At 36.3% G+C, this 27,837-nt stretch overlaps 1 protein-coding gene across 1 annotated transcript; it reads left to right on the top strand.

Moving 5' to 3' along the window:
- Window positions 1-19,189: 19,189 nt before the first annotated feature.
- On the top strand, window positions 19,190-19,766 carry LOC127809961 (LOB domain-containing protein 29-like). The gene is made up of 2 exons (XM_052349166.1): window positions 19,190-19,498; window positions 19,629-19,766. The coding sequence occupies exons 1-2, from the start codon at window positions 19,190-19,192 to the stop codon at window positions 19,764-19,766; spliced, it is 447 nt and encodes a 148-aa protein (XP_052205126.1).
- The last annotated feature ends 8,071 nt before the right edge of the window (window positions 19,767-27,837 follow it).

The raw sequence follows: 27,837 nt of genomic DNA, 5'->3' as shown, positions 1-27,837 counted from the left end.
CTACATAAAGATATCACAATCTAATTCCCCATAAAGAAAAGCGCAATCTTCACATCAAACTATCCTAATTGCCAAGCTTTAAATGCAACAAGTGAAAAACTCGTTCTCATCGTCTCCAACTTTGCAACTGGACTAAAATTCTTTTCATAATCCAACTTGTAACTTCGAGAAAACCCACGAACAAGTCGAGCTTTGCACCTCTCAATCATTCCATCAAGTTTCTTCTTTAATTGATAAACCTAAATGCAAGTAACTAGTTCAGGATTCTCCAATTTGGGTACAAGCTCCCAAGTCTCATTTTTCTCCAAGGCTTTAATATCTTATTACATTGTCTTCTCCCATTCCAGATGTCCTTTAGCTTCATCATAACACTTTGGTTCTTCATCTATCATTATTGAAAAGAAACATGAATTAACTAAACAATGGTTGAGTTGGACTTCATAATCTTTGAGATGAACTAGTTACCTTTTCTTTCTTGCTGACTTTTTGTAATCTATTCACCACCTATTGGATTTGTGTATTCCAGCCCAGATTGTGCAGACTCGTCACCTCTTTCATGTCTAAAACCATCGTCACTTGACTCTTGTACATTTGGTTGAGGGAATGACTCCAAGTTCTCTAGATTATCATCAAGGATATCATCATTGATAGTGAGTTTTGGAGCTAGGTAAGAGGATGAAACCTCATCATACACAACCATTTGTAATGCCCCTCTTTTCCTGAGCGTTAAATAACTTAAGAATTTTGGGGATATATTTTTTTTTCAACACAACTCAATATAAATCATTCACCGACAATCCCATTCTACCTTCTCAGCATACCAAAATAAGAATCAATAAGCTAAGACACTACAAGAAAAATCAGTTTTAGTGACGGATAAATCCGTCACTAAAAACATAAAATCCGTCACTAAATTTTTCTGTGACGGGAACTGCCCCGTCACAGATCTGTGACGGGACAGTCTGTCACAAATCTGTGACGAACAGGGCAAGCCGTCACAGATCTGTGACGGGAAGTACTGCCCCGTCACAGATCTGTGACGGGCTCTACCTGTCACAAAAATTCTTAAAATAAAAAATAAAAACGAGCAATCTGTGACGGGATACTACCCGTCACAGATCTGTGACGGGCTCTACCTGTCACAAAAATTCTTAAAATAAAAAATAAAAACGAGCAATCTGTGACGGGATACTACCCGTCACAGATCTGCGACGGAGCACCCGTCACAGATATTTTTAAATATAAAAAAAATAATATTAAATAAATAATTAATATTTTATAAAATTAATATAAATAAAAAAATAATTTTGGAAAAAAATTAAATTAATATTAATATTTTAAATCAATAATATATTTTTAATTTCAAAAAATATATTTTTAATTTTTAAATTCATAAAATTAAAATTTATATTTATTAAAATTAAAATTAAAATTTTCTTTTATAAGAATAAAAAAATTTAAAATAACAACAATTTTTTTAAAAATTTAAATAAAATATTAAAAATAACATTAAATAAAATTAATATTACTCACATTCACATTAAAAATAAAAGAAATTTAACATTAAAAAGAAAATTAATATTATTTTAAATCATAATATATTTTTATGAAATTAATATATTTTTAATTTCAAAAAATATATTTTTAAGTTTTAAATTTATAAAATTAAAATTAAAATTTATATTTATTAAAATTAAAATTAAAATTTTCTTTTATAAGAATAAAAAAATTGAAAATAACAACAATTTTTTTTAAAAATTTAAATAAAATATTAAAAATAACATTAAATAAAATTAATATTACCCACATTCACATTAAAAATATAACAAATTTAACATTAAAAAGAAAATTAAAATTTAATATTAATATTAAGATTACCCAAGTTTACTTCAATGTTTACAACATTCCACTACAATCAATCGTCATTATTATTAGCATTTTCATCTTCATCATTGTCACTCTCATCTTGATCAGCTACCGGGTCAGATCCACCTGGATCAGTCGACGGTCCAGCATCTGCAGTAGATTGTTTTGTCAATCTACTTATTACTATATTCATTTCTGACTGCCACGCTGTCACTTGGTCTTGCCACTGTCGTAATTGCCGATTCTCAGCCTGGGATTCAAGCAACTCATCAGTTAATTGGGTGACTTTAAGTTTCATTTGTTGAAACTCTGGTGACATATGTGAAGATGATTGGCTAGATCGATTGGTGGTAGATGGATATAACAAATTAGCTTGGGAGCCCAGCCCGTATATTCGACCCTTTCTATTCCGACCACTAACAGCTTGATAGAAGATGTCGTGTTCATTAACTGTAGGCGATGAGGACTCTCCAGTACTTGTGGATGATGAAGATGCCTCCGCACTCAATCTTTCATATTTTTCCTATAAAATTAAAACATTCATGTAAATGAATTAAAAAATTATTTTAAAATAAAAATTTTAATTTAATTTATAAAACACACTTACAGCGATGGCCCTAGATCTGTCATCGACCCACACTTCTTCTCCTTGATTATATTTCTTGGTGTGGGTTCTCCTGAAGAATTCAAACTCATTGGGCTCACGATTCAATTCAGTTGCCTGTATAAGAAATTAATAAATAATATAGTAAATAATATAGTAAACTTATAATTTAAATAAATTAAAAAATATATATAACTTAGCATAAGTAATTACCAGCCTTCTTCGAGTCAAGGAGAATGGAATGGACCCGCCAGTGTGGAGCGACCCACCGGTCTCGGAAGCACGATTTTTTTTATTTTGTATGGCAATTTTTTTGTTGCTTTCTTCTGCCCACTTTGCATCAAGTGCCTTACGCACGTCGGGATCCATCCACATTGCTTCGTCTTCCCCATTTCTAATTCGATGCAAATGGCTCCTAAAACTTCGTCTACCAGACTTATTCCATGTGAGCCATATGCGATCATTCTCCTCGGCTTGCCAGAAATACGTCTTCTACATTAAGTTAAGAAACATATATATATATATAAGAATTTAAATACAAACTTATATTAATAAAGAATTATAAATTAACTTACGTTAAATTCTTCAAGCCACATCCTTCGTATTATTTCTGGCACTTCATCCCAATGAATCCACGGTTCGGTGTATCGTGCCCTCCAAATCTTTCCTAATTTGCTTGGTGGGCCACTCTCAGGGATAAAACTGTCAAACACAAAATATATATATATATATTCATTTGCAAGTAATAAGTTTAAAATAATAAATACGATACTCACTGATTACACTGTTCATCGCAAGATAAGTATTTTCGATCGTCTCCTTAGCTGATGCCAACCGGGTCAGTTGGAATGGGCTCAGAGTGTTGTGCAGAAGCAGATGATGAATTGAGTCCTTGCGGTGTCGGCATGAATGTGTATGGGGAATGTCTGTCTGGCATATGAGAAGTTCCCCCAACATATTGGCCACTCGGTGGTACAACATCTGGTGGGTAGAAAGTTGGTGAAACACCATAATAACCCCATGGCGGCATCGTGGTTCCAGGATATGGAAATTGATGAGGCATGGGAGCAAAAGGTTGTGAGGGTGGTGGTGGGGGTGGTGACTGGAGATTGAATTGTGTGGATTGAACAACAGGTGTGGAGTCAGGAGAAGAATATTGCGAACCAGAATTGACATCTGGAGAAGGTGTGGTCCTATAAGATGTTCTACTTCTACCTCTTCCCCTACCCGAAGGTGTTGAATGTTCTGACATCTATTTCGATAATTATATATGTATGAAAAAAAATTACATTAACATCAAAGTCATCATACTAAAAGTACAGGTACACAAATTATAAATATTCATATTTTAAAAATACAAAGGTTATTAATTAGCATGCACAAGAAAAGAAAAAAAACCATAAAACTATCAGTCATCTTCTTCTATATATTCATCAATGTCTTCCTGGTCACTATCTCTGTCATCAGATAATATATCTTCCTCGTCTTCTTCTGAAACAGATTCTTCATACATATCATTTTCTTCTTCCTCAACAATATTGGAGACATCAACTTCCTCTACTAGCCCATTATCATCTTGTAAAGTGCCTCCAAGGTCAATATTTACATCAATTACAGGCCATTGCAATATTTCATCCTCTTGAAAAGGCTCTTCCATGTTAGCTTCAGGAGCATTTATTGTACCTCGTACCTTTGTTTTAATTACAACCATCCAACCATTTTTTTCACGACAGTAATCAGGATAAGACGCGTAATACACTTGTTCAGCTTATTGGACAAATATGAATGAATCATATTTCCTATATCTTCTTGATGATCGAATGTCTACAATTCCATATTTATCATGAATTTTAGTTCCTCGTGGACTTGGATCATACCATTCACATTTGAACAAAATTACTCTTTTTATTGGTAAGCCTGCATATTCTAACTCAAGTATGTCTATAAGTTTTCCATAATAATTCATATGTGAAGCTCCACCTCCTGACGCAGACACGCAAACACCATAATTTTCTGTCGACCTACTCTGACTCCATTCAACAGTATGAAATTTGTATCCATTGACGAAATACATTGGCCAATGTTTCATGTTGGGAGTTGGCCCCCACCCTATGCTCTGAATTAGTGGGTCTGCAATAACTTCGCCACTCAAATTCACCTAACCAAATATTTTCATCAATTTATGTATACATAATTAATATTAAATTAAGAAATATCTTAAACTTTACAAACTTACATGATTATGGAACCAAACACAAAAATGCTCCTCGATTTGTTTGTTTAATTCTTCGTCACTGATTACTGGCGATAATTCACGTAATATGTTTGTGTACATGCTGAAACATTAAAATATATATATCAACATAATATGAACAAAATTATTAATATGAAGTCATAAATATATTAATATAGTTAAGTTTGGGTTCTTACTCAATATAAGGTTCGACCTCTGGCGTATTTAGCAAGACATATAACTTTGCTGTTTGGAACTCATTCACATCCAACCATCTTTTTTTCATTGGACCAGCTGCACGACCCGGATAATTGAAGATAGAAATTTGTGGATGCGTAGATTCTCCCCCATCATCATTTCGAGGGGCTCTCGTCCTCCTTGATTGAATATTTGATTCAAAATAATATGAACCAAATGTGGCTGTCTCCTCAATTAAATATGCCTCACAAATAGATCCTTCTATGCGAGCCTTATTCCGAACTTTCTTCTTTAAAGTATTGAGAAACCTAAATCATTTTAAAGTTATCTTAATTTATGAAAAAGAACATAATAAATTATAAGACAAAATCAATAAATTATATGAATATAAAATTTATTACCGTTCAAATGGATACATCCATCTGTATTGGATTGGCCCTCCGACCTTTGCTTCGTAAACCAAATGTACCGGGAGATGTTCCATTGAGTTAAACCATCCAGGCGGAAATACACACTCTATTTTGCATAGAATGATTGGGATGTTCTGTTCCATAACTTCCAAATGTTCAGTTCTTAACATTGTTGAGCATATTTCTTTGAAAAACTGGCATAATTCAGTTATTGGACTCCAAATTCGATCTGGTAATCCTGAAAATGCCGTTGGAAGTAACCGCTCCATAAGAACATGACAATCATGACTCTTCAAGCCAAACAATTTTCCATTCTTCATATCAATACATCTGCCCAATCTAGATGCATACTCGTCAGGGAGTTTAAGTTCTTTTATCCATTTCAAAATACTTAACTTTTGTTCTCTTGTGAAAGTATATTGAGCTTTAGGTTTCCAATATTTACCCCCACCACGTTCTACTAATTCCAACTCCTTCCGCCTGCAATATTCTTTCAGGTCCATTCTAGCTTTGCTATTATCTTTAGTTTTACCTTTCACATCCATGATTGTATTGAAAAGATTATCAAAAATATTCTTCTCGATGTGCATGACATCTAAATTGTGTCGGATAAGATTATCTTTCCAATATGGCAAATCCCAAAAAATACTTCTTTTTGTCCAATTGTGTTGCACACCATATCCGATCATAACACAATTTTGTTGTTCTAAGATAGATGGGACATTACATACTCTACCAAATACGTTTTCTCCACTTAAACGAGGAGGTGGACAAGAATTATCAACTTTATTTTTTCGAAATGCAGTTGTATTCCTTCGAAAAGGGTGATCCATTGGCAAAAATTGTCGGTGACAATCAAAATATGATGTTTTCCCACCGTACGTGAGATTAAAAGCTTTTGTGTTTTCCATACAATACGGGCATGCTAATCTACCTGATGTCATCCAACCAGATAACATTCCATATGCAGGAAAATCATTGATAGTCCACAACAGAGCTGCTTTCATCATAAAGTTTTGCTTTGTAGATATGTCATAAGTCAACACTCCTTCGTGCTAAAGCAATTTCAATTCATCAATTAAAGGCTGTAAAAATATGTCTATCTTACTTTTGGGATTTGAAGGACCCGGAATAATAACCGTTAAAAACATAAACTCTCTTTTCAAACATAATCCAGGAGGCAAATTATATGGAGTCACAATTACTGGCCAACAAGAGTACGGGCGACCCGATTGACCATATGGAGTGAACCCATCTGCACACAAACCAAGCCTTACATTTCTAGGATCAGTAGAGAAGTCAGGATGTGTCCGATCAAAATATTTCCATGCTTCACCGTCAGACGGGTGAGACAATACCCCAAACTCTCTCCGATTTTCATAGTGCCACCTCATGTTCGAAGCAGTAATGGTTGAAGCATAGATTCTGTGCAATCTTGGTATGAGGGGCAAATACCACATTCTCTTAAAAGGAATTTCTTTAAATTTTCCTGTGCCACTTCTTGCAGACTTAAAACGAGGATGACTACAAAGCTTACAACTCCTCTCAAATTGATCATCCTTATAATATAACATACAACTATTTGGACAACAATCAATCTTCTGACAACCAAGTCCAAGCTTAGAAACCAACTTTTTAGTATGATAAAAGTCATTGGGCACACGATTACCAGTTGGCATTGTATGTTGCATAAACTGCATGATTTCATTATAACAACCTTCAGGCATGTTGTAATCAGATTTAATGCTCAACATCCTAACTGCAGCAGAAAGTTCACTCTCTGCATCACAACCCTAGTATAATGGGGATTGTGCAGCAGATAACATCTCATAAAATGCTTTTGCATTTTCATTAGGTGGTTCCTCAATATTGTACGACTGATGACCACTTTCGCTAAACGCTCCTTGCATTGTAGCAGGCGCATGTGACGGTCCTGCTGCATCCATTACCATTTGCTCATACGGATTAAACTGATCTCTAAAATTATCTTCTCTATAATATTCATTTACAATAACATTTTGAGGCATTATTGGTATTTCTTCCCCATGGTTCATCCAATAATAATATCCTTTCATAAACCCATGCTTACAAAGATCCCTTTTCACCTCATTAACTGGTTTAAACTTCAAACACTCACATTTCATACAAGGACATTTCAACACTCCTAGCCTTATGAAACTTTCTTGAGAAGATGCAAGTTGAATAAACTCATCAACACCAGTATAAAATTCAGGAGTGATCCCACCCCTTCTTGGCATACACCGATTATCAATCCATCGACGATGCAACAGAGCTTCCATTTTCAATTCAAAAAATTGTATAACAAGCACGATTCCTAATAGATATTTTATCCTGAAAACTAACCAAATTATATTTCATCATTTCAGACTGTCATAAGTAATTGATAAATATGAACAAAAAATAAATATAATAATAAATAATTTATTGAGATAAATTTTGCATCTTTTTTATAAATTAAGATAATAAATAATTAAGATAAATTTTAATATTTTTACTTAACTCTACATGTTTGAATTGAATTTTTTTTAAATATTTATTTAAATTTGTATTTCCTTTAATACTTAAACAATTATTATAATTTTTAATTGTTACATTTTTTATTTTATTTTGATTTGAGTAATTAAGAACAATATGGTTAAAATAATGTATCTAATATATTTTCTAAGTTAGCTATAAATGTCTCACTTTAAAATTTAAAATCCATTAGTATACTTATTTTATTTTATAACAAAAAATTATATTACTCATTAATAATATTTTATTTTTAATATTGTAATAAATAAATATTTCAATTTAAATATTTATCTAATTTATTTCTTATGTAATTTTTAATTTTTAGTGTTTAATTTAAATAAAAAATTAAATTGTATACCTTTTTAAAGTCATTTTAATTTTTAAAATAATTATCTAATTTATTTCGTACATTATTTTAAATATTCTAATTTTACTTTTATTTATTATTTTTAATGTTTTAAACAAAAAAAAAATTAATTTTAATGTCTATACTTAATCTTATGGCAACAAAATATATGTTTTCATAAATATTGTATTTACTTTTAGTATTTTATTTTTAACGTATTTTATTTAAAATTACAATATTTTAAATTAAAAATCTGTTTTAAATTAAAAACAAAAAAATAAATATTATTAATATAATTACATAACAAAATAACTATAGAAATAATTTATAAACAATTAATAAAATTCACATTTTAATTTCTAAACATTACAAATATTATAAACAATTAAAATAAAACCTAAACTAATTTAAATAAAATAATCATTAAACTCAACATACATACTAAAAACAAAAATAAATTACCTATTAAATAAAACTAACGCAATTTAAATATTTATTTCCTTTACTACTTAAACAATTATTCAAATTTTGATTTGTTACATTTTTTATTTTATTTTCGTTGAGTTATTAAAAATATTAAGGTTAAATTTATTGTTATAAAAACTAATAACTTTTCATGGTAAAATTTTATTTTTTATTTTTAGTCCTTAATTTTTAAGAAAATATATTCGGTAGGGTATTTTTAGTGTTTATTTTTTTATTGTATTTTATTTTTAATATTGCATTTCTTATATATTTTAATTTAAATATTTATCTAATTAATTTCTCATATTATTTTTCAATTTTAGTGTTTTATTTTAAATAATAATCTTAATCTATACCTTTTTAATTTTAAAAATAATTATCTAATTTATTTCATATGTTAGTTTTAAAATTTTTAATTAAAATTTTATTTTTTATTTTTTATTTTTTATATTTTAAATAGAATTCTTTTATATTTTTAATAGAATTTTTTTAATTTTTTAATGTATACACTTAAATATTTTCTTATGACAATAAAATATATACTTTCTTAAATAGTAAATTTATTTTTAGTATATAATTTTTTATGTATTTTATTTAAAATTACAATATTTTTCATTAAAAATATATCTAAACTTAAAAAAAATAAAATAAACATTATTTACACATGACGGGTTTGCTAGTCACATATCTAAATAACTAAATAATTAATTAGTTGTAGTTTAATTATTTAATTGTAGTTATTTACATTTTAATTTTTAAGCATTACAAATAATATAAACAATTAAACTAAAACTAAACTAAACTAATTAATATAAAAATAAAATAACTACAACTAAACTAACACAAAAATAAAATAACTACAACTAAACTAACACAAATAAATTATAATTAAACTAACAGAATATAATAAAAACTAAAATAAAATAAAAAAACATAAAATACTTACTTGAGAGCAACGAAATTAACTGAAGAAGAAGAAGAACCAAGGAATGTGAAGAGGATGAAAATGGGACAGTGAGAGAACGGGAGGGAGGGAGGGAGAGGGGGGGCGAGACACTGAGAGAATGGGAGGGAGGGAGGAAGGGGCGTTAAGTGTGGAGGGGGAAAGAAGGGGGGGGGGATTTTTAAAGGCGAGATTGCGACGGGACTGACTCGTTCCGTCGCAGTTCTGGGACGGGACGTCGGTCCCGTCGCAGAACTGCGACGGGATTGATGTTCCGTCGCAGTTCTGCGACGGGACATCTCGCTCCCGTCGCTGATTTGCGACGGGAGATTATTTTCCGTCACTATTTTGTGATGGGATACATATCCCGTCACAAAATAGTGACGGTAATTTTTGACCGTCACTAAACCACTTTAGTGACGGCTTTCCATCACTAAACCCGTCACAAATTAGTGACGGGAGCATCCTCGTCACAAAACCCGTCACTAAAACTGATTTTTCTTGTAGTGAGACAGGTAATCAACATAAATGCGGAAGCAAGAATCGAAAACTTGATATGGTACATAATCGAATTCACTTTAATCATAGCATAAGAATCCGTACCATTACATATTCAAATACTTAAATACATGGAGACTCATTATCAAGAGATAACAACTAAATACCTCAAGTATACGTTGAGCCATACTTACATTTAACAAGACTAATCCTCAATGAAACATAGCTAAAGACATATCTGAATCTTCCTGAAGAAGCAAATACCGGGATCATCTTGCTAAGTCCATCAGACACGTCATCTCTCAATCACTTTCTTACCTAAGCTGCAAGTCTTATCTTAAACGTTTGAATGTTCTAGGGGCATAATCCAATTAGAAGATGAATCTTCTAGTGAGGGTCTAGAAACATGATACATGAATGTATGATACAATAACATGAATAATCATATACCCTAATGTAACTTCCCTGGCCCACCATCCTGGCATGGAACCCTAGGCAGAATCCCTACCTGCTTTCAGGATAATCCTAATGTTGTTTCATCATTTGCCCTTAGGAAATTATGGCTACACTATCAGAGTGACATCCCAATCCCATGCACGAGTATCAATATGCTAACAATATCGTGCCACGTAAAAATCAAGACTTTCCATGCAATAGTATATGAGCAAATATGACAAAATGATCATAACTTTCATAAGTATCATGCATAATATAAGCAATCATATCATATACAAGCTTTTGGGGAGAAACCACTCACCTGATGCCCAAAATTCAATATGCCTAAAAAAAGTGCACTGCCTCGATTTGTGTGTCTGACCTCGATTTTGTGCCAAGCTTAGAGATCACTTAATCTCGAGCCACAATGGTCCTATAAATCATATATATACAAGGATTACATAAATACCTCAATTTCTTCACATTTTTCTCCCATTTTCCTCTCTAAAATTCTAAATAAATACTTCCTTAACTAATTTCTCAAATCTTTTTCCAGAACAATTCATAATATTCTAAGAACTTTAAAGGAAAAATCCAGAACTTATCCTAAAACTTTGTTTGCACGCAAAACAAGGATGGTTGTTGCGAAAACCGAGAAACCCAAAAGGCAAACACCAAAAATCTAAACACAAACCCCCTTTAATTTATTTTTCTTGATTTTTTGAGATTTTTTGTTTTAGCAAGGGATGCACCCTCATACGCCAATTTTTGACCCTCCATGCGCCCCCACTCGTGGGGCCTGGTTGGCCCATGCACTACACGCGTCGGTCTTCTTCCTCGACGAGATGCTCTGGTTTTATGGCCATATCTCCTTTGTTTGAGCTCTATTTTGCCTTCCGTTTGAACCTACAATTTCCTCTCTTCATCCTCTACAGGATTATAGCTTCAAACGTCTCGATCGGAGCTATTTTCTAACTTTTCAAACCCATTTTTCCACGAAGCTTCATATCTCCCTCATCTCTCAACGAAAATTGGTAAAAATTTTCAAAAATGATCCTCTAGACATGGGGAGCAAAACCCCCTTATCCATTTCTCTCAATTTTTCCTCGAACTCTTGGATTTGAGTGTTTAATTTTTCACACCCTTCGGCCATTTCTCAAATCCTCTATTTATAGGCAACCCCGAGCATTGCAACACTCATGGCTGGTCAATCTAACCTCCCTAAGACTTCTACCTGCCCCAGATTAGTCCGAAAACACAACAAAACACGAATTCAATGCATCAAAATTTCGACCAAGAAACGGTCAGAAATCATTCAAAATTGGTTACCTTCGTGGCCAATGTCAACCTATGCTCGACCTAAAAGCATCCTAGGTCACTTTCCTCAAGTCTTTCACCACCGAATTCGATGATGAGATGTGGTGGTGGAAGCTTGGTGGGCCATGGCAGATTACCCTTTGTGTAATTTTGCAAAATTACACTTTGACCCCAGCCTCTTTTCATTTTGCACTTGGCTTTCCTTGAAGCCCCTGAGTTTCTCAATAGTGTTATTATGACCCAAAATTTCTATACTTTCCATTGCATCCCCCAAGATTCTGAAAAAAAATTCCTTTTTGACCTCCCTCCGGCAAAATTAAGAAATTACACTTAGGCCCAAATCTACGTTTTGATTGTAAACCCTTTTGTTTCTTCCTGAAACTACTTAAAGGTTATTCTACATACTAAATATGAACCTTCTTGGGGTTCCATTGACTTCCTAAAAGTCTCCTGCAATAATTCATTTTTTCAGCCCAAATCATAGTTGTATTTTAGTTGTACCGAAAATCATTTCTGATCCAATTTTTTTGGATGCCTCAAAATGCTCGTTAACACCATCTTATTTTTCTTGGACATCTCGGCTCCAGGGCACTCTCTGCAGTCAATTCGGTCATTCATAATGGTAAGACATTACCCTAAAACCTCAATTTATTTGTAAATTCCATTTCTTGCCCCAAGATAATTTACTCTTAAGTCCTTTAGGAATTCTCGAGTATTACAACATCCCTTGAAGTAGTGAACTTCCTTATTTCTAGATCCATGCATCTCCATCCTTTACTGTATGAGTCATAGTCAACAAGTACATATTTCTTTAGCCTTGGATCAAGTTTTGTTCAATTTTGCTTAAGAATATAAACATAACAAGTAGATCCAAGGACACAAAAATAATTCACATTTGGTTTTAACAAATACAAAAACTCAAAATGAGACTTCTCTTTGTTTGACCATAGAGGTAGTTGATTTATCACATGGCATGCACACAAAATGGCTTCGACCCAAAGCTCTTGAGTAAGATTCTTATCATGCAATTGTGACAAGTTTGCTGCACACAAATGTCCCAATTTTCATTTAACAACTCCTTTTTGCTATGGGGTTTATGAGCATATCATTTGGCATTGAAATACCATTGTCATCGCAATACTTGAAAATTTTCGTTGACATGTATTCCCCACCATTGTCAATCCTCAAGCATTTGATATTTTGGGAAAACTCCTTTATGGTGCTCTTGAACTCAATGAACTTTGGTAGTGCCTCACTCTTTTCCTTCACAAATTATACCCAATTATATCTAGAGTAGTCATCCACCAACACCATTGCATAGTGACAACCACTATAGGTAGATGTTATTGGTTGGCCCCTATCAAATCTATATGAATCGATTTAAAGCAACTTGATCTTCTATTAAATGAACTTTTGAAGGAGAGATGATGTGAATTACCATAATGACACCATTAGCACACCACATTTTCTTATACATGCTTAAGGGTCAGAATTCCATCTGGCAACTTAATTGAGGAGTTGATCTTCAACATTTGATAGCCTAAATGGTCCAATCGAGCATGCTAAATTGCTACTTTGTCAATTTTTCTTACTTTCTTCACATAAGCTTCTCCAAATGCCATCATGAATAAGGACCCTTTGTTCTCACTAGCAAGAACAACTTTGGCTTCCATATTTCTCACTTTATCATGTACCTTGACATCTTTTGGTCTGACTAAAACATACTTTCCAGAGTAAGTAATTTGGAGAAACTGAAATCAAGTTTTTCCTTAAACTTAGAACATGATATAGACATTGTTTAGGAGAACATTTCTAGTCTTGAACTTATCAATGATCTTCATGACGCCTTTTTTTTCTACTGGATAAATTGAGTTGGTTGTAACGATCACTTTTTCCTCACCATGCTTTCGCATGCTAAAAATAGTGAATCATTGCTTGTCATGTGGTGTGAACAACTGAAATCAATGATCTAATCATCTTTGTAGTTGATGAGGGCTTGAATTGGTGATGATTTTGTAGTGACTCAAACTATTTTTTTTTTTTTCATTATAGTAGTGAAACATTGCTCCTATTTAATCTGATTTTCTCCCTCTCCCCCCTATCTTCACATGTTGCATTTGCCTTTGATAGCTTCAGGCTAAAATTCTTCTTGATGTGCCTAATTTTTTTACATCTAAAGCATTTGATAGAGTTTTTGTCATTTCCTCTCCTTACATTTGATCCCTTTGAAAAATTCTTGTTTTTGGTTGTTACATGTAGTCTTCTAATTTAACTAACCTTATGAGAATAGAATCACTTTTGCTTTAACACCTTTCATGGCCATTTGTTTAGCCAATGACTTCTACTTAGAGAGTAAGTTCTTTAATTCTTCAATTGATGGATGATTTGCCCATCCTTGGATTGAGGTGACAAATAACATACTCTTTTTTCAAGCGACGGATAAGAGATATTGTCATAGATACCCTTCACTAATCTCCTATTTCTTATCTAATTTTGAAATTTTAGAGAAAATATTCTTAATTTGTAAGAAATATTCTAAAATTGGCATGCTTTCTTGAGTTATCATTGCTAGCTCATTCTCCAAGAATTGTAGTCTTGCCTTATTTTTCTTGGTTTACACATTCTCAAGTGTCTCTCATACTTTCTCTAGAGAGTTTACATCATATACACGATCAATGTACTCTTTGTTAATTGAAGTCCTCAATGCAAAGAGAGCCTTTCCACACTTGATCCTCTATTTTCTTCAAAGTTCAGCATTCTTTGAAGTATCTATTGGAATTTTCATGTCAGCACTAATGAAAATCTACCACAAGTCTTGACCTTGAAGGTATGACTATTAGGAATCACGTAGAGGATTTATGTGATTATGTAAATGTTTATAAAACATGCAAACAAACATAAATACACAATAGATTAAACACAAATCCCATATGGCTTAGTGTTTTATGCAACATGTAGATTATCTATTAATTAAAAGCAAGAAGGATTCATCTTACCCATTGAAATGTGATACTTTAAGTCCACTTTGCACCTTTTTTACAAACCACTCCTCAAAACAAAAGGTCCAAGATTATCTACACCAAACTAGCAACAATAATCCTTTGGTTCTTCCTTAAGCTAGTTGAAATCCACCAAAAAGAATGATAAGCTTGATTCTCTTCTCGTTTTACTACTTGTTTTTTTGAGTGTGAAGCTTAACACATGAGCAACAAGAACCAAGAATGTAAGAAGAAAAGAATAAGAGCCAAGAAAAACCATCTCAATCCTCTTCAATTCAGCATATATATATATATATATATATGCAAGCCAATACACACATCATCCAACATGACTTAGTGGAAAAACAAAAAATTCCACTAAGATGTTTAGGGTTTCTTTGTTTATGGGATGCCACTATAGGAGAAATTGTTGACAACTTATTTTAAATTAACTTGGAAAAACAATCAACAATTTTGCATTTTATTTGAATCAATTATCCCATGAACCAAATGAACCCTTAATGGATATATGTTATACCATAAGCCATGCTAAATTCACATAGCTTCTCCATTAACTTTCAATGTCATTAAGTTTTTCATTAACTCTTAATGAAACTTGTGTCTATTGTTAACAATTAACAATTACCAAGAACATGATACAAGCTCATCATAACTTATTTTGTCGCTTCACTTTTAAATGTGTAACTTTCTAGGTTCACTGTCAAATAGCAATTAGGAAATGTCAAAACTCTTTCAACGTTAACCTAACTCTTTGACTTGTTTAGAGAATCTCTCCACATTCTCAAAACACTCTAAAGGTCTTGAGTGACGTTTAGCAATATGTCAAGACAATTTAAATAACAATAAAACTTATATCAAGTGAACCTATTTCGTTGGCATTATTGTGCAATTCAATCATTCTATTACTAATGTTCTTGCTAAAGGGAATCACTAGTACGACGGTATAGGCAAAAATAAAATTTTTACTGTGTATCAGATACACACAAAAAAATATAACATACACGCCATACATAGCTTGGGTATTTAAGCAACACACATATACAACAATTGAATGCATAAATAAATGCATACCTGCTACTCAATGAAGGGATGAAATACATAACCAATTTCTGTATAGAGACAAAGTCCGCTTCAAAATGTGGTGGTCTTAGTCAGTCCACACCTAGTATGTAGTAGGGTATCGTTCTAGTTACCTCTTTTTGTACTAGACATAGAGGATCTACGTATCACCGGTACCCGTGTCTCAAAATTATACATGTAACTATTACACGTATATTTTTGTTAATATTTCAGAGGAAGAAGAAAAAAAAAGTGAAAGAAGAAATGAGAGAGAGAGAGCCAGAGGCCCTTCCCCCTTTTCCTTCCTTCCTCTTCCCAAGATCGCAATCTTACTATGCTTTCACTAGTCCATACTCGATTAATCAGAGTCTCTATTCAAAGAATCTAAGGATTAGGAATAGTTTAAGATATTCTGTTACCAAAGAATCCTGTCATATAGTCTCAACACATTGAGAGTAAGATTCTCACACAGAAGATTTAGGGACTCATTTTATATAATTGATTGGAGAAAATATAAATGAAGAAAATCTTGCCTTTTATAGATTTATAAAAAAACACAATTAATACATTAAAACAAGCCTATCAGATGTCATCCAAATCTAGTATCAAAGATGTTTCTTTTTTGAAATAAGTGTGTTTATTTATAAAGGGATATGAAGTAATCACAAGTAGGACAGGATTAGAAATCTTACAAATAATGATTGTCTCTTATAGATGACATTCGTTTTCTCTGAGGGATTTTTGGATATTAGAGTTATCATGTTTTGCGTGTTGTAGGAGACCTCCTCGATATTCGAGGAAATGTTTTGGCAGTGATGTTGTGACGTCCCGGCCCCACTAACAGGTGCCACCGTAATTCACATTACAACCCCGGCCTGCTCGAAGGACGGTTATGCCCCTGCTAATATAAATCTTTAAAATAATATGGGCGCCCTGGGTGGGGTCCAGGCTTCGCCGCCTTCGATCGGACGAGAGCTTGGGAGTTAATTGCGAGGACAGCGGAAACTCACCCGAGCCTCGTCCCTGATTAGGCCCTTGGAGCATAAATCCAATTTCAAACAAATATCAATAAGCCCAATAAATTACTTCAACCACCAAACATAATTAAACATATCTCAGTTTTCGGCCATAGCCGACAGGTACAAGTTCCCTACCCTACCGAGTTTACTCAAAGTGGGAACCTTAACTTGGTTCCAGCTTACTTTAGGTTAAACCATAACCAACACCCATAGTTAACACACAGTAGTTATATTACAATATTAACATTTGGGGTTAACCCACACCCTCACGGTTAACAGCCGCTGCCAACTGGCGGCTCCTCTATTGGTACCGCTTTTCCTTTCTCGGAACCCGAGCCACCTGCTGGGTTAGTGGGAAAATACAGGGGTGAGTCCCGGGGACTCAGTAAGGGTAATATGAGTTGCAGTAAATTAAAATACATGACAATTATAGAATAATGTGAAGTGTATCATGCATGCAGGCCTGTCCACCTCACCCTAAACCGAATTTTGGTGGCCCCACTGATTTCATTTAGGACCCCATCTCGAGACTCACACGGCCCAAATCTACAGCCCCATGCCTAGACACTTCTCCCACAGTATAATACAATTCATGCCAAAATAAATTTACACACAAACCATATTAAACCTTACCACGTGTTAATCTCGTGTTGCGCGTTGGTTTCATGTTCTAATTTCCTATACAATCGTAAAATAAAAAATAATTTAATTAAACGTACAATTTTAATTATCGCCGATACATCACTAATTAATTTAGCTAAACATGCGACTGATTCATAAATAGCACTATTAAATAAATTTAAAATATTTTTATACCTTGCGTACACACACGGGCAGAGTTTCAGCGTGCTAAATTTTATAAAACATTTCAGCAGTGAAATCACTGCTATTTATAGGCACCAGGAGGGAGCAATTCAACCAAGGGGGGAAATTTGGGCTGCCATGGGTCTCCCTCATGCTGCCACGTGGCAGCAAGGGAGAAGGGGTGGGTGGCACATGGCCACCCACATGGTGCAACCTGGGATGCACAGCTGGCGCCCCTGGCTGCGCGGCCACGGGTATGGGCGCCGCCTGGCGCCTAGCTGTCACAGTCTCCCCTCCTTATGAAATTTTATCCCCGAAATTTTTGAGCAATCATCCTATTAGGTACACATTCCCAGAATCAACTCATCCCTTGTGCAAATGTTATATATAAACTTCTAACAATTATTTATATAAATTCTCGAAATCCCATATATATATCATGGGCATGCGTATAGAATCAACTGCAACCCTCGAATGGTCTTCCAAAAGTTAGACACAAATCAATTTCTTTGATAAAGTACAACATTCTTTGAAATCTCACATAATCATTTGTTCATGTTGCACTATCACGCAATCCGATCCTTTGAGCTATAACAAGCTCTCACTGTATCTGGCAGATCATTCTTATTAGGCTCTTCATACGAGTCTTATTACGGATATAACTATTCCAAAATGTCCCATCACTACCCTCTGATAACAGTTTACCAAAATATCTTAGCATTCTATTTCGAAATCTAATTCCCAAAATTTTATTTCAAATCCCACGTTGCTCCATGTTTCGAAATATAGGGTCGGGACTATAAATATCTGAAAAGCCCCAAACACAACTTTCGCGAGTCCGGATAATTTTCTTCCTCTTGCCAGAATCTCCAAAACAATAAAACATGTTTTTTCTATGAAGAAATTTATTTTTCTTCTCCCCTTTTTCTTTTTCTTTTTTTCATTTTTTTTCTTTCTTTTCTTCCTTTTCTTTTCTTCTTCTTCTTCTTCTTCTTCTTTCCTTCCTCTACAACGCACCGACCCTGCGCGCGAACCGCCGCCTTTCGGCGTCGCCTTCTCCTTCGACGACCGCCGCTGCCTCCTTTGCAACCACTGTCGGCGCCTGCTCCACCATCGGCCGTGAGCCACCATGCAGCTTCCCGCGCCCCAGCCACTGATCGCCATCTCCGACGGCCCAAATGGCCCTCCGTTGACCAAATTCGGCTGTCGCCGCCGCCGCTGCTAGCCCCCTTGTGCAGCCACCGGCCCTCGCTCGGCATCCCTCGGCCGCCACCGTGCCAGCCGTCGTCCCTGCCGTTGCTGTCAGATCCAGGTCGACTCGGCCCGACTCGACCTACTTCAGGTTTAACCCATCCTTGATTTGACCCATTAGATTTGACCCATATCTGTTTTGACTTATCCACTTAGATCCGACCCATATCTGATTTTGTTTAGACTTAGCCAGATCCCAGATCTATCATGGCAAGGCGCAACATGCCATGGGGCAACAATCCAAGGCCCCGGTCTCGATGCGGTGCCTGCGTAGTCTTAAATAGAGGATGCAATTCACAGTGCATCTTTGCTCCTTACTTTCATTATGAGGATGGTACTACTCGCTTTGCTGCCATCCGCGATGTTTTTACTGTCAGAAATGTCGTCAACATCCTAACTCCGCTTCCGGTCAGTGACCATTTTTGGGCTTCCGATACACTCCTCTTTGAAGCTCAAGCCCGGCTTCAAGATCCCGTCTACGGCTATGTAGCTCACATTCTTTCCCTTCAGCAGCAGGTTAGTGAGTTGCAAGCTTATCGAGCTTACTTTTAGGATTTACTATTTGCATATTATTCTTCACATCCCCAACCTATTCCTCAACCTGATCAAAACCCGAGCTGGAATTTCGATCTTCCTATCATTCCAGAGAATGCCCCTTTATCCTGGTTTCTCAGAGGCTACTCTTCCACCTTTCCTCGGTGAAGCTAGCAGTGGCCAGATGCCACCCCCAGATGACATCGATGAGCTGGGAGCTGTTGTGTTTGGCAACCGTCGTCCTCACTGAGCATTGGCATCATCATCAGTTTTATGGTTTGCCTTTTTCCTTTAAGTAATTGTATGGTTTGATATCCTGTAACCGTTTGAACATATGGAATGAATATTATGCTTTGGTACTTTTAATGTCTCATTCCCTTATTCTCGATTGCATGTTGATCATAAAACATCTCATCCTCTTGCAGCTGTTTTAATAACTCATCAACTCGAGATAAAAACATCGACTCTTAATTATCACCTGATAATTCATATCCTAAATCAAGTCACACATGGCTAAGCATCCAATAACCTCAAGCTATCATTGGTAGTTTCATCATTAAGAAATAATCCCGTTAAATATATCCTGGTCATTTTTCATTTCTCTTACGGCTTCCATTGATCGCAAGTGCTTATACCTCCTATCCATAGGCTCATTTATTTTCTTAACTTGCAGACATCATCTTAATGATTGTCCAACTATACATCTCTCAATTCGCCTACTGGCTACCCAGACCAGTCATCTAATCATACGAGAGTTTCAATCTCCAAAATTGAAAATCTCGGATCCTCAATTAATTTGGTCCTGCAACTTCTTCTACTGCGACCCATCATCTTTGCACATCCGCCATCATCTTGATTCCCTTAATTATGTTAAAGATTCACACAATCTTCAAGACATCAATCCATAGCCATGCTACCAGCTAGAGCAATTAGGTACTTACGTTACCCACGGTACTCCAATCCTCACTGGATTTCTTTTTGAAACTCTAAAGTTCCATCACGACTCCTTAGATCCTCAATCAATTCTTTCAAGGAATTTCCTCAAAAATCTCATATCAATTAATCCTCGAAGATCCTGAATCAGATTGTGATACCTAGTTCCAATCATCTTCCAAGTACTCGATTTCCTTTGCCACTATGGCTTTCTATCCACCATTCATCACGGTGCTTTTAAGCTCTCCTCGTTGGGTCTGACTTCCGACAACTTTACCTGATTCTGCATGTTCATTTGGCACACTGAAACGTAGTCACAACCTCTGTTGACTAGGTTTCCTTATCATTCCTTTATGGTCAATACGACCCATCGATCAACTCTTTCTTCTTTTTAGTACTTGAACTCTACCTTGAGTCGAGACTTCCATCTTCGAACTAACCGTTAAGGTTTTGGACTAGCCATGCTCCACTACCCGAAATCTTATTTACCGAGAATCCACTAACTCTCGTATTTTGTTCTTCAGATTCAGTTGACTATCGGCACACGACCATTAAATTAGTTCTTCCTAGGCACTACTCTTTCTGTTAGCCAGCACACAGCTGTCATTATCACCCCCATCATATGGTAGGCTTACTCCTACATCATATGTCGACCCTCACACAGGTACATCCCGGGTGAAAACTGCACGATCTCGTCGTAGTCCTTCAAGAACTATCATTCGTTGTCGCTGCCCTAAGTCTAACTCATTCTGCAAGAACATTCTTTCTAGGCCCTCATTATGGCCTGGTGATTCCATCACCTCATAGGTAGCGCCTACACGGCTCACGAGCATGCATCTTTCCTTTTCTTTTCATATGTCATGTAGCTTTCCCTTTGAGCCACCCAACACGACCATCTTATGATCCCATTGCCATACTAGATATCGAGGTATTTTATCCCTCAAGTCTCGCACTGTTCATTGTGTCACCCACTCCTAAGTTGACCACGAACCCCAATGCAATTCTTTCAATAGGACACACGGTCCATCTCATTTCGGGTTGATTCCCTCATTATCATGCTGACCACCTCCTATCATATCAGAAAACTCTTGCTCCCACTGACCATAATAGATCCACAAGTGGGAGGTTCGGGTCTAGACCCGGCACGCTAGGGCCTGCCTCACCAAAGTTCATGATGGTATTTTATTATCTGCACATAAAATCAAGGGTCAAATCAATAACCAGCATAAATTTTCCCTCCCCCACGAGGCCTAGATTTAGGGATTTACACATCCCTCTACTGGCTATCCTAGGAAAACACAATTCCTAAGCAAGCCCACAATACAAATTGTGCCTACCTAGAGAGTACCTCAATTCCAGTTATGACCTACCCAATCCCAAATGTGCATTCCCAATCCCATCATCCCCATTTCGGTGTCTCCATTTTTCTTAATATTTGGCCCTAATCAACACATCGTGCCGACCACAAACCTCGCTCTGATACCACCTTGTGACGCCCTGGCCCCACTAATGGGTGCCACCATAATCCACATTACAACCCCGGCCTGCTCAAAGGACGGTTATGTCCCTGCCAATATAAATCTTTAAAATAATATGGGCGCCCTACGTGGGGACCAGGCTTCGCCGCCTTCGATCGGATGAGAGCTTGGGAGTTAATTGTGAGGACAACGGAAACTCACCTGAGCCTCGTCCCTGATTAGGCCCTTGGAGCATAAATCCAATTTCAAACAAATATCAACAAGCTCAATAAATTACTTCAACCACCAAACATAATTAAACATATCTCGATTTTTGGCCATAGCCGACAGGTACAAGTTCCCTACTGTAACGCCCCGTTTTCCCACAACGTGCATTACCTCGAGATTTCAGGAATTTTTTTTTTTTTCACATTAAATACACAACACAAGCCTCTTGACATACATACCTTCATCATAGTCATTTCCCGATAATCCCAATCGTACCTTCTTAGCATATCAAAATTTAAGAATTAATAGACTAAGACAAGTAATATCAATCACATCAGCGGAAGCAAGATCGAAACCTCAATAATATTTAACCAACAATTCCCTTAATCGACAATTCCTTTTACAATAATCAAATCGATTTTTCACATGAAAATATCAAAATATTACATAACCTCTGAACATCGTAATCATGGACAAAAACCTACGAAAACTAAACATAGCCGCTACATCTCGATGATATTCTTTCCCTTGGTGCCACTGCATTCACCTGGAACGTTTGAATATTCTAGGGACATAGTCCAAATTAGATGCTGAATCATCTAAGTGAGAGTTCAAAAATATTTTCATGCAGATATGCAAAATCATATATAAAATCGATAAATCCCGACATGTACCAGCCTAAGAGAATCCCACATAGCACTTAACCTTAACCGGGGAAAATGCAATCTCTCTAAAGGCAACACGACCACTTCGGCCCATTGGAAAAACAATCCTACTTAAGAGGGACAACCTCGACATATGAACCTGGGAATCACCCCATTGTCATTGTTAGGCTTTACGCTCCAACTCAAAAGCATTCCAAAACCCAATGCAACCCTAGCCCCAAGAGTGTCACATCAACACTATCCTCGGAATCGACGTCACCTCGGCATTAATGCTGTTGCTCAAAAGAACCTGGGGTGGTGTCTTGTAATACCCGAGAGTAATTTGAGGACAAAAATGATATTTGGTAAAGGGCACAAATGGAATTTTGAGAAAAAATAAGACTATAGGGTACACTAACACAGCTTTGGACAACCGAATTAGTCAGAGGGAGTACCCCGGACCCTAGATAGCCAAGGAAAATGGTATAGTAATGACAAGTGATTTAAATTATGATTTTTAGTGATAAAATAAATGAGATCGGGAACAGTTTTTGATACAGCAAAAATATAACTGATAGTTAGGTCGTATTACCGAATTGTTATAAACGATATCCAAAAAATCAAAAGAGTGTGTCTAGGACTAATATTTGATGTATAGAACAACCCTTAAGTAGTTTCGGGTTGAATCGAATGGATTTGAGGTTAAATCGATCAATCGGGTCTAAGTGTAATTTTTTAAAAATGCCCGAGGGAGGTCAAAACGGTAAATTTTCAGAAATTTCAAGGGAGAAATGAGAATTTCTAATCTTGAGGGTCTTAGTGATGGTGCTAGAAAGATCAGGGACTTGAGGATAAGGGCCAAAATGCAAAAGAGAAATTCCAAGGGGCTAAACTGTAATTTTCAGAAAGTTGTACATGCATGGCCGATTTGGCCAGAAAATCCGGCGATTTGGCAGCCTAGGTTCATCAGGGCATGGCCTAGGGTAGTCTAGGAGGCGTGGGGATGAGGCTTTGGACAGAAATTGGCCACGTGGGGGTCGGATTTTGGCTATAAATAGCCAAGGGTTTCGGCCGAATTTGAATCATCAAATCGCTCAAGTTTGAGAGCGAATCGAGTGAAACCAATAAAGGGCTTTTGATCCTTGAGGGAAGAGGATCATTTCTGGAGATTTTGGGAATTTTTGGGGCAGTATAGATGTGTTTTTGCATTTGGTCGTATGTATATATATATATATAGTGAAGGTGAAATTGGGTTGTAGAGTGATCGATCGAGGGAGCTAATAAGGGGCTTTTGGTCGCAAGGTTATGGGTAACTGATCTGGAAAGTTTCGTGTCAATCGGAGTTCGAATCGAAGGTCGATTTGGCTCGCCGGAAAATGCAAAACTTTGCCAGAGCCGGACTGTAAATCATCAAATCGAGCTATTTCCGGTGACTTTTTCGGCCATGTGATGGTTCCATTGTGATCGACTTGAGGAGAGCTTCAAGGTGGTGTCGTCGGATCAGCCATCGGAGCAGGTCGCCGGTCGCCGTCGCCGTAGAAGATGATCGGAGGTATTTTCTGTAATTTTTAAATACTAAAAATATAGAAAATTTAAGAAAAAATAAAATTAAAGGGACTAAAATTCTGAAAAAATATCCAGAAATTCAATAAGGATGAATATTTTATTTTGATAAATTTTTATCTTGAAAATTTTTTGAGGAGATAATTATTTTGAATTTTTTAAAGGAAAGGTAAATAAAAAATAAATAGGAGGGATTTTTATAAAATTCTGAGAAAATTCCAGAAGGATAAGGGATTTATTTTATGAGTTTTGGTGATTTTTATTGGAGTATATTCGAAGTAAATCAAGAAGAAATAAATTTTCTCAAGAAAAAGCAATTATGAAAATTTGAGAAAATAGGAGAAAATCTGGAAAATTTCCAAAAAATTCTAGTGGCTTATAAATATTGTTTTATGAATTCTTATGGAGAAAAATTTGAAAAAAATGCTTGAATAGGTATTTATTTGGAATTATCGAGAGAAAAAAATAGAAGAAAATTAGATAAAATTATGAGAAAATTGAGAAAATAGATATTTATTTTCCTTTGAATGCATACGATGTCTAGGGTATCATTAAAGCTCGAGGTTGAACTAGAGAGCGCTTGGCACGATAATCGAGGTCGATCGAGCTCGCTTTTCGAGGAATCTTGAATTTAGCCCAAGGTGAGTGGTTCTACCCGAAAAGACTTTAAGTGACATGTGAATCGTTTACTGTGAGTGTTCATCCCTATGGCTTAGTTTATTGTGATGGATTGTCCAAACGGTTATTTATACATGCATTAAATTTCGTACGATAAATTGCATACATCGAAATGTTGATTTTAAGCTATGCATGTTATGATTTTCGACATTAGCTTGTTTTGTGTTGTCCATGTAGGACGTGGGTTGGTAAACTGTGACGTAGCCCAGAGTGACAGCACTCGGGATGTGTACCTAGGATTAATGCTAGGTGACCACTTGGGACGGGGCTGAGATGGACTTCACCTTACGGGACCCAAGTGGCGGGGCTGAGAGTGGACACCACCCCGGTTGTTGGCTCAAGTGGCGGGGCTGCGAGTGGACACCACCCCAGGTTCCTTTGAGCAATAGCATTAATCCCGAGGTGACGTCGATTCCGAGAATAGTGTTGATGTGACACTCTTGGGGCTAGGGTTGCATTGGGTTTTGGAATGCTTTTGAGTTGGAGCGTAAAGCCTAACAATGACAATGGGGTGATTCCCGGGTTCATATGTCGAGGTTATCCCTCTTAAGCAGGATTGTTTTGCCAATGAGCTGAAGTGGTCGTGTCACCTTTAGAGAGATTGCATTTTCCCCGGTTAGGGTTAAGTGCTATGTGGGATTCTCTTAGGCTGGTGCATGTCGGGATTTATCGATTTTATATATGATTTTGCATATCTGCATGAAAATGTTTTTGAACTCTCACTTAGATGATTCAGCATCTAATTTGGACTATGTCCCTGGAATATTCAAAAGTTCCAGGTGAATGCAGTGGCGCCAAGGGAAAGAATATCATCGAGATGTAGCGGCTATGTTTAGTTTTCGTAGGTTTTTGTCCATGATTACGATGTTCAGAGGTTATGTAACATTTTGATATTTTCATGTGAAAAATCGATTTGATTATTGTAAAAAGAATTGTCGATTAAGGGAATTGTCGGTTAAATATTATTGAGGTTTCGATCTTGCTTCCGCTGATGTGATTGATATTACTTGTCTTAGTCTATTAATTCTTAAATTTTGATATGCTAAGAAGGTACGATCGGGATTGTCAAGAAATGACTATGATGAGGGTATGTATGTCGAGAGGCTTATGTTGTATGATATTGAAAAAAAAAAAATTCGAAATCTCAAGGTAATGCTCGTTCTGAGAAAACAGGGCGTTACATGTCCACTCGCAGCCTCGCCACTTGAGCCAACAACCGGGGTGGTGTCCACTCTTAGCCCCGCCACTTGGGTCTCGTAGGGTGAAGTCCGTCTCAGCTCCGTCCCAAGTGGGTCGCCTAGCATTAATCCTAGGTACGCATCCCGAGTGCTGTCACTCTGGGCTACGTCACAGGTTACCAACCCACATCCCACATGGACGACACAAAACAAGCCAATATCGAAAATCATAACATGCATAGCTTAAAATCAACATTTCGATGTATGAAATTTACCGTACGAAATTTAATGCATGTGTAAATAACCGTTTGGACAATCCATCACAATAAACCAAGCCACAGGGATGAACACTCACAGTAAACCATTCACATGTCACTTAAAGTCTTTTCGGGTAGAACCACTCATCTTTAGATGAAATTTCAAATTGACAAGCGCGGTTTGCCTCGATTTGCGTGCCCTCTTCTCACTTTGCACAAGTCACTTCACCTCAAGCCGCAAGGTACCCTAATCACCCAATAATTATTAAAATATACTTTTCTCCTTAATTTTCTCACATTTTCTTATTTTCTCCTATTTTCTTCTCTAATGATTCAAAATAAATATCTACACAACTATTTTCTCAAATATTTTTACATAATAATTCATAAAATAATTTTCTAAGAATTTTGGAAAAAAATCAGAAATTACCTATGTGGCACACGCCCCCACGTGCCTAGGCGCGTTGCTGTGAGTGAGGACAGCACGTGCACTGCACGCGCATTGCCTTCTCCGGCGAGCTGGTCGCTGGCGGTTGCTCCGATGCCCCCGAAACCGGTACCCCCGAAAGCCCACTAGGAGTCAATCCTAACCCCGCCGGTTTCAAGCCGAAAGGCCACCGAAAAAGCCTCCGATTGGGCACTTACAGGCGTGGCGCGGCCCAGCGGTCCACCTCCCTTCTCCGATCAGCCTTCGAAACCCCTTCAAATCGCCTTGAAAATTCACCAAATTCTCTAGAAATGCTCCTCTTGCCTCAAGGATCAAAAGCCCCTTATTGGATTCCCTCGATTCGCCCTCAAACCCGAGCTATTTGGTGCTTCAAAATCGGCCGAAACCCTTGGCTATTTATAGGCCAAATCCGACCCCCACGTGGCCAATTTCCGGCCAATCCTTTCCCCACACACTTCCTAGACTAGCCTAGGCCATGCCCTGGTGAGATTTGCTGCCCAAATCTCCCTATTTTCCGGCCGAATCCACGGCCAGATCTACCATGCTTTGGCAGATTTTCAAAAATTGCACTTTAGCCCCTTAGAAACTTTCTTTTGCATTTTGGCCCTTATCCTCAAGCCCCTGATCTTTTCAACACCACCACTAAGACCCTCAAGATTATTACTCTTCATTTCTCCTTTGAAACTTTTGAAAAATTACCGTTTTGACCTCCCTCGGGCAAATTTAAAAAATTACACTTAGGCCCGATTGATCGATTTGACCTCAAATCCACTCGATTCAACCTGAAACCACTTAAGGGTTGTTCTATACATCAAATATTAGTCCTAGAAACACTCCGTTGATTTTTCGAACATCGTTTATAACAATTTGGTAATACAACCTAACTGTCAGCTGTATTTTTGCTGTATCGAAAACTGTTCCCGATCTCATTTCTT

This window comes from Diospyros lotus, chromosome 9, assembly GCF_014633365.1.
Source record: "Diospyros lotus cultivar Yz01 chromosome 9, ASM1463336v1, whole genome shotgun sequence".
Taxonomy (NCBI): Eukaryota; Viridiplantae; Streptophyta; class Magnoliopsida; order Ericales; family Ebenaceae; genus Diospyros; species Diospyros lotus.
Note: the sequence above shows the minus strand (reverse complement) of the source record. Positions and strands in the feature narration are given on the sequence as shown.

Coding starts and splice junctions, on each gene's coding strand:
- LOC127809961 (XM_052349166.1), top strand. CDS start 19,190: ATGGCAAGGCGCAACATGCCATGGGGCAACAATCCAAGGCCCCGGTCT. Junction 19,499..19,628: donor TTCTTTCCCTTCAGCAGCAG/GTTAGTGAGTTG, acceptor CTATCATTCCAG/AGAATGCCCCTTTATCCTGG.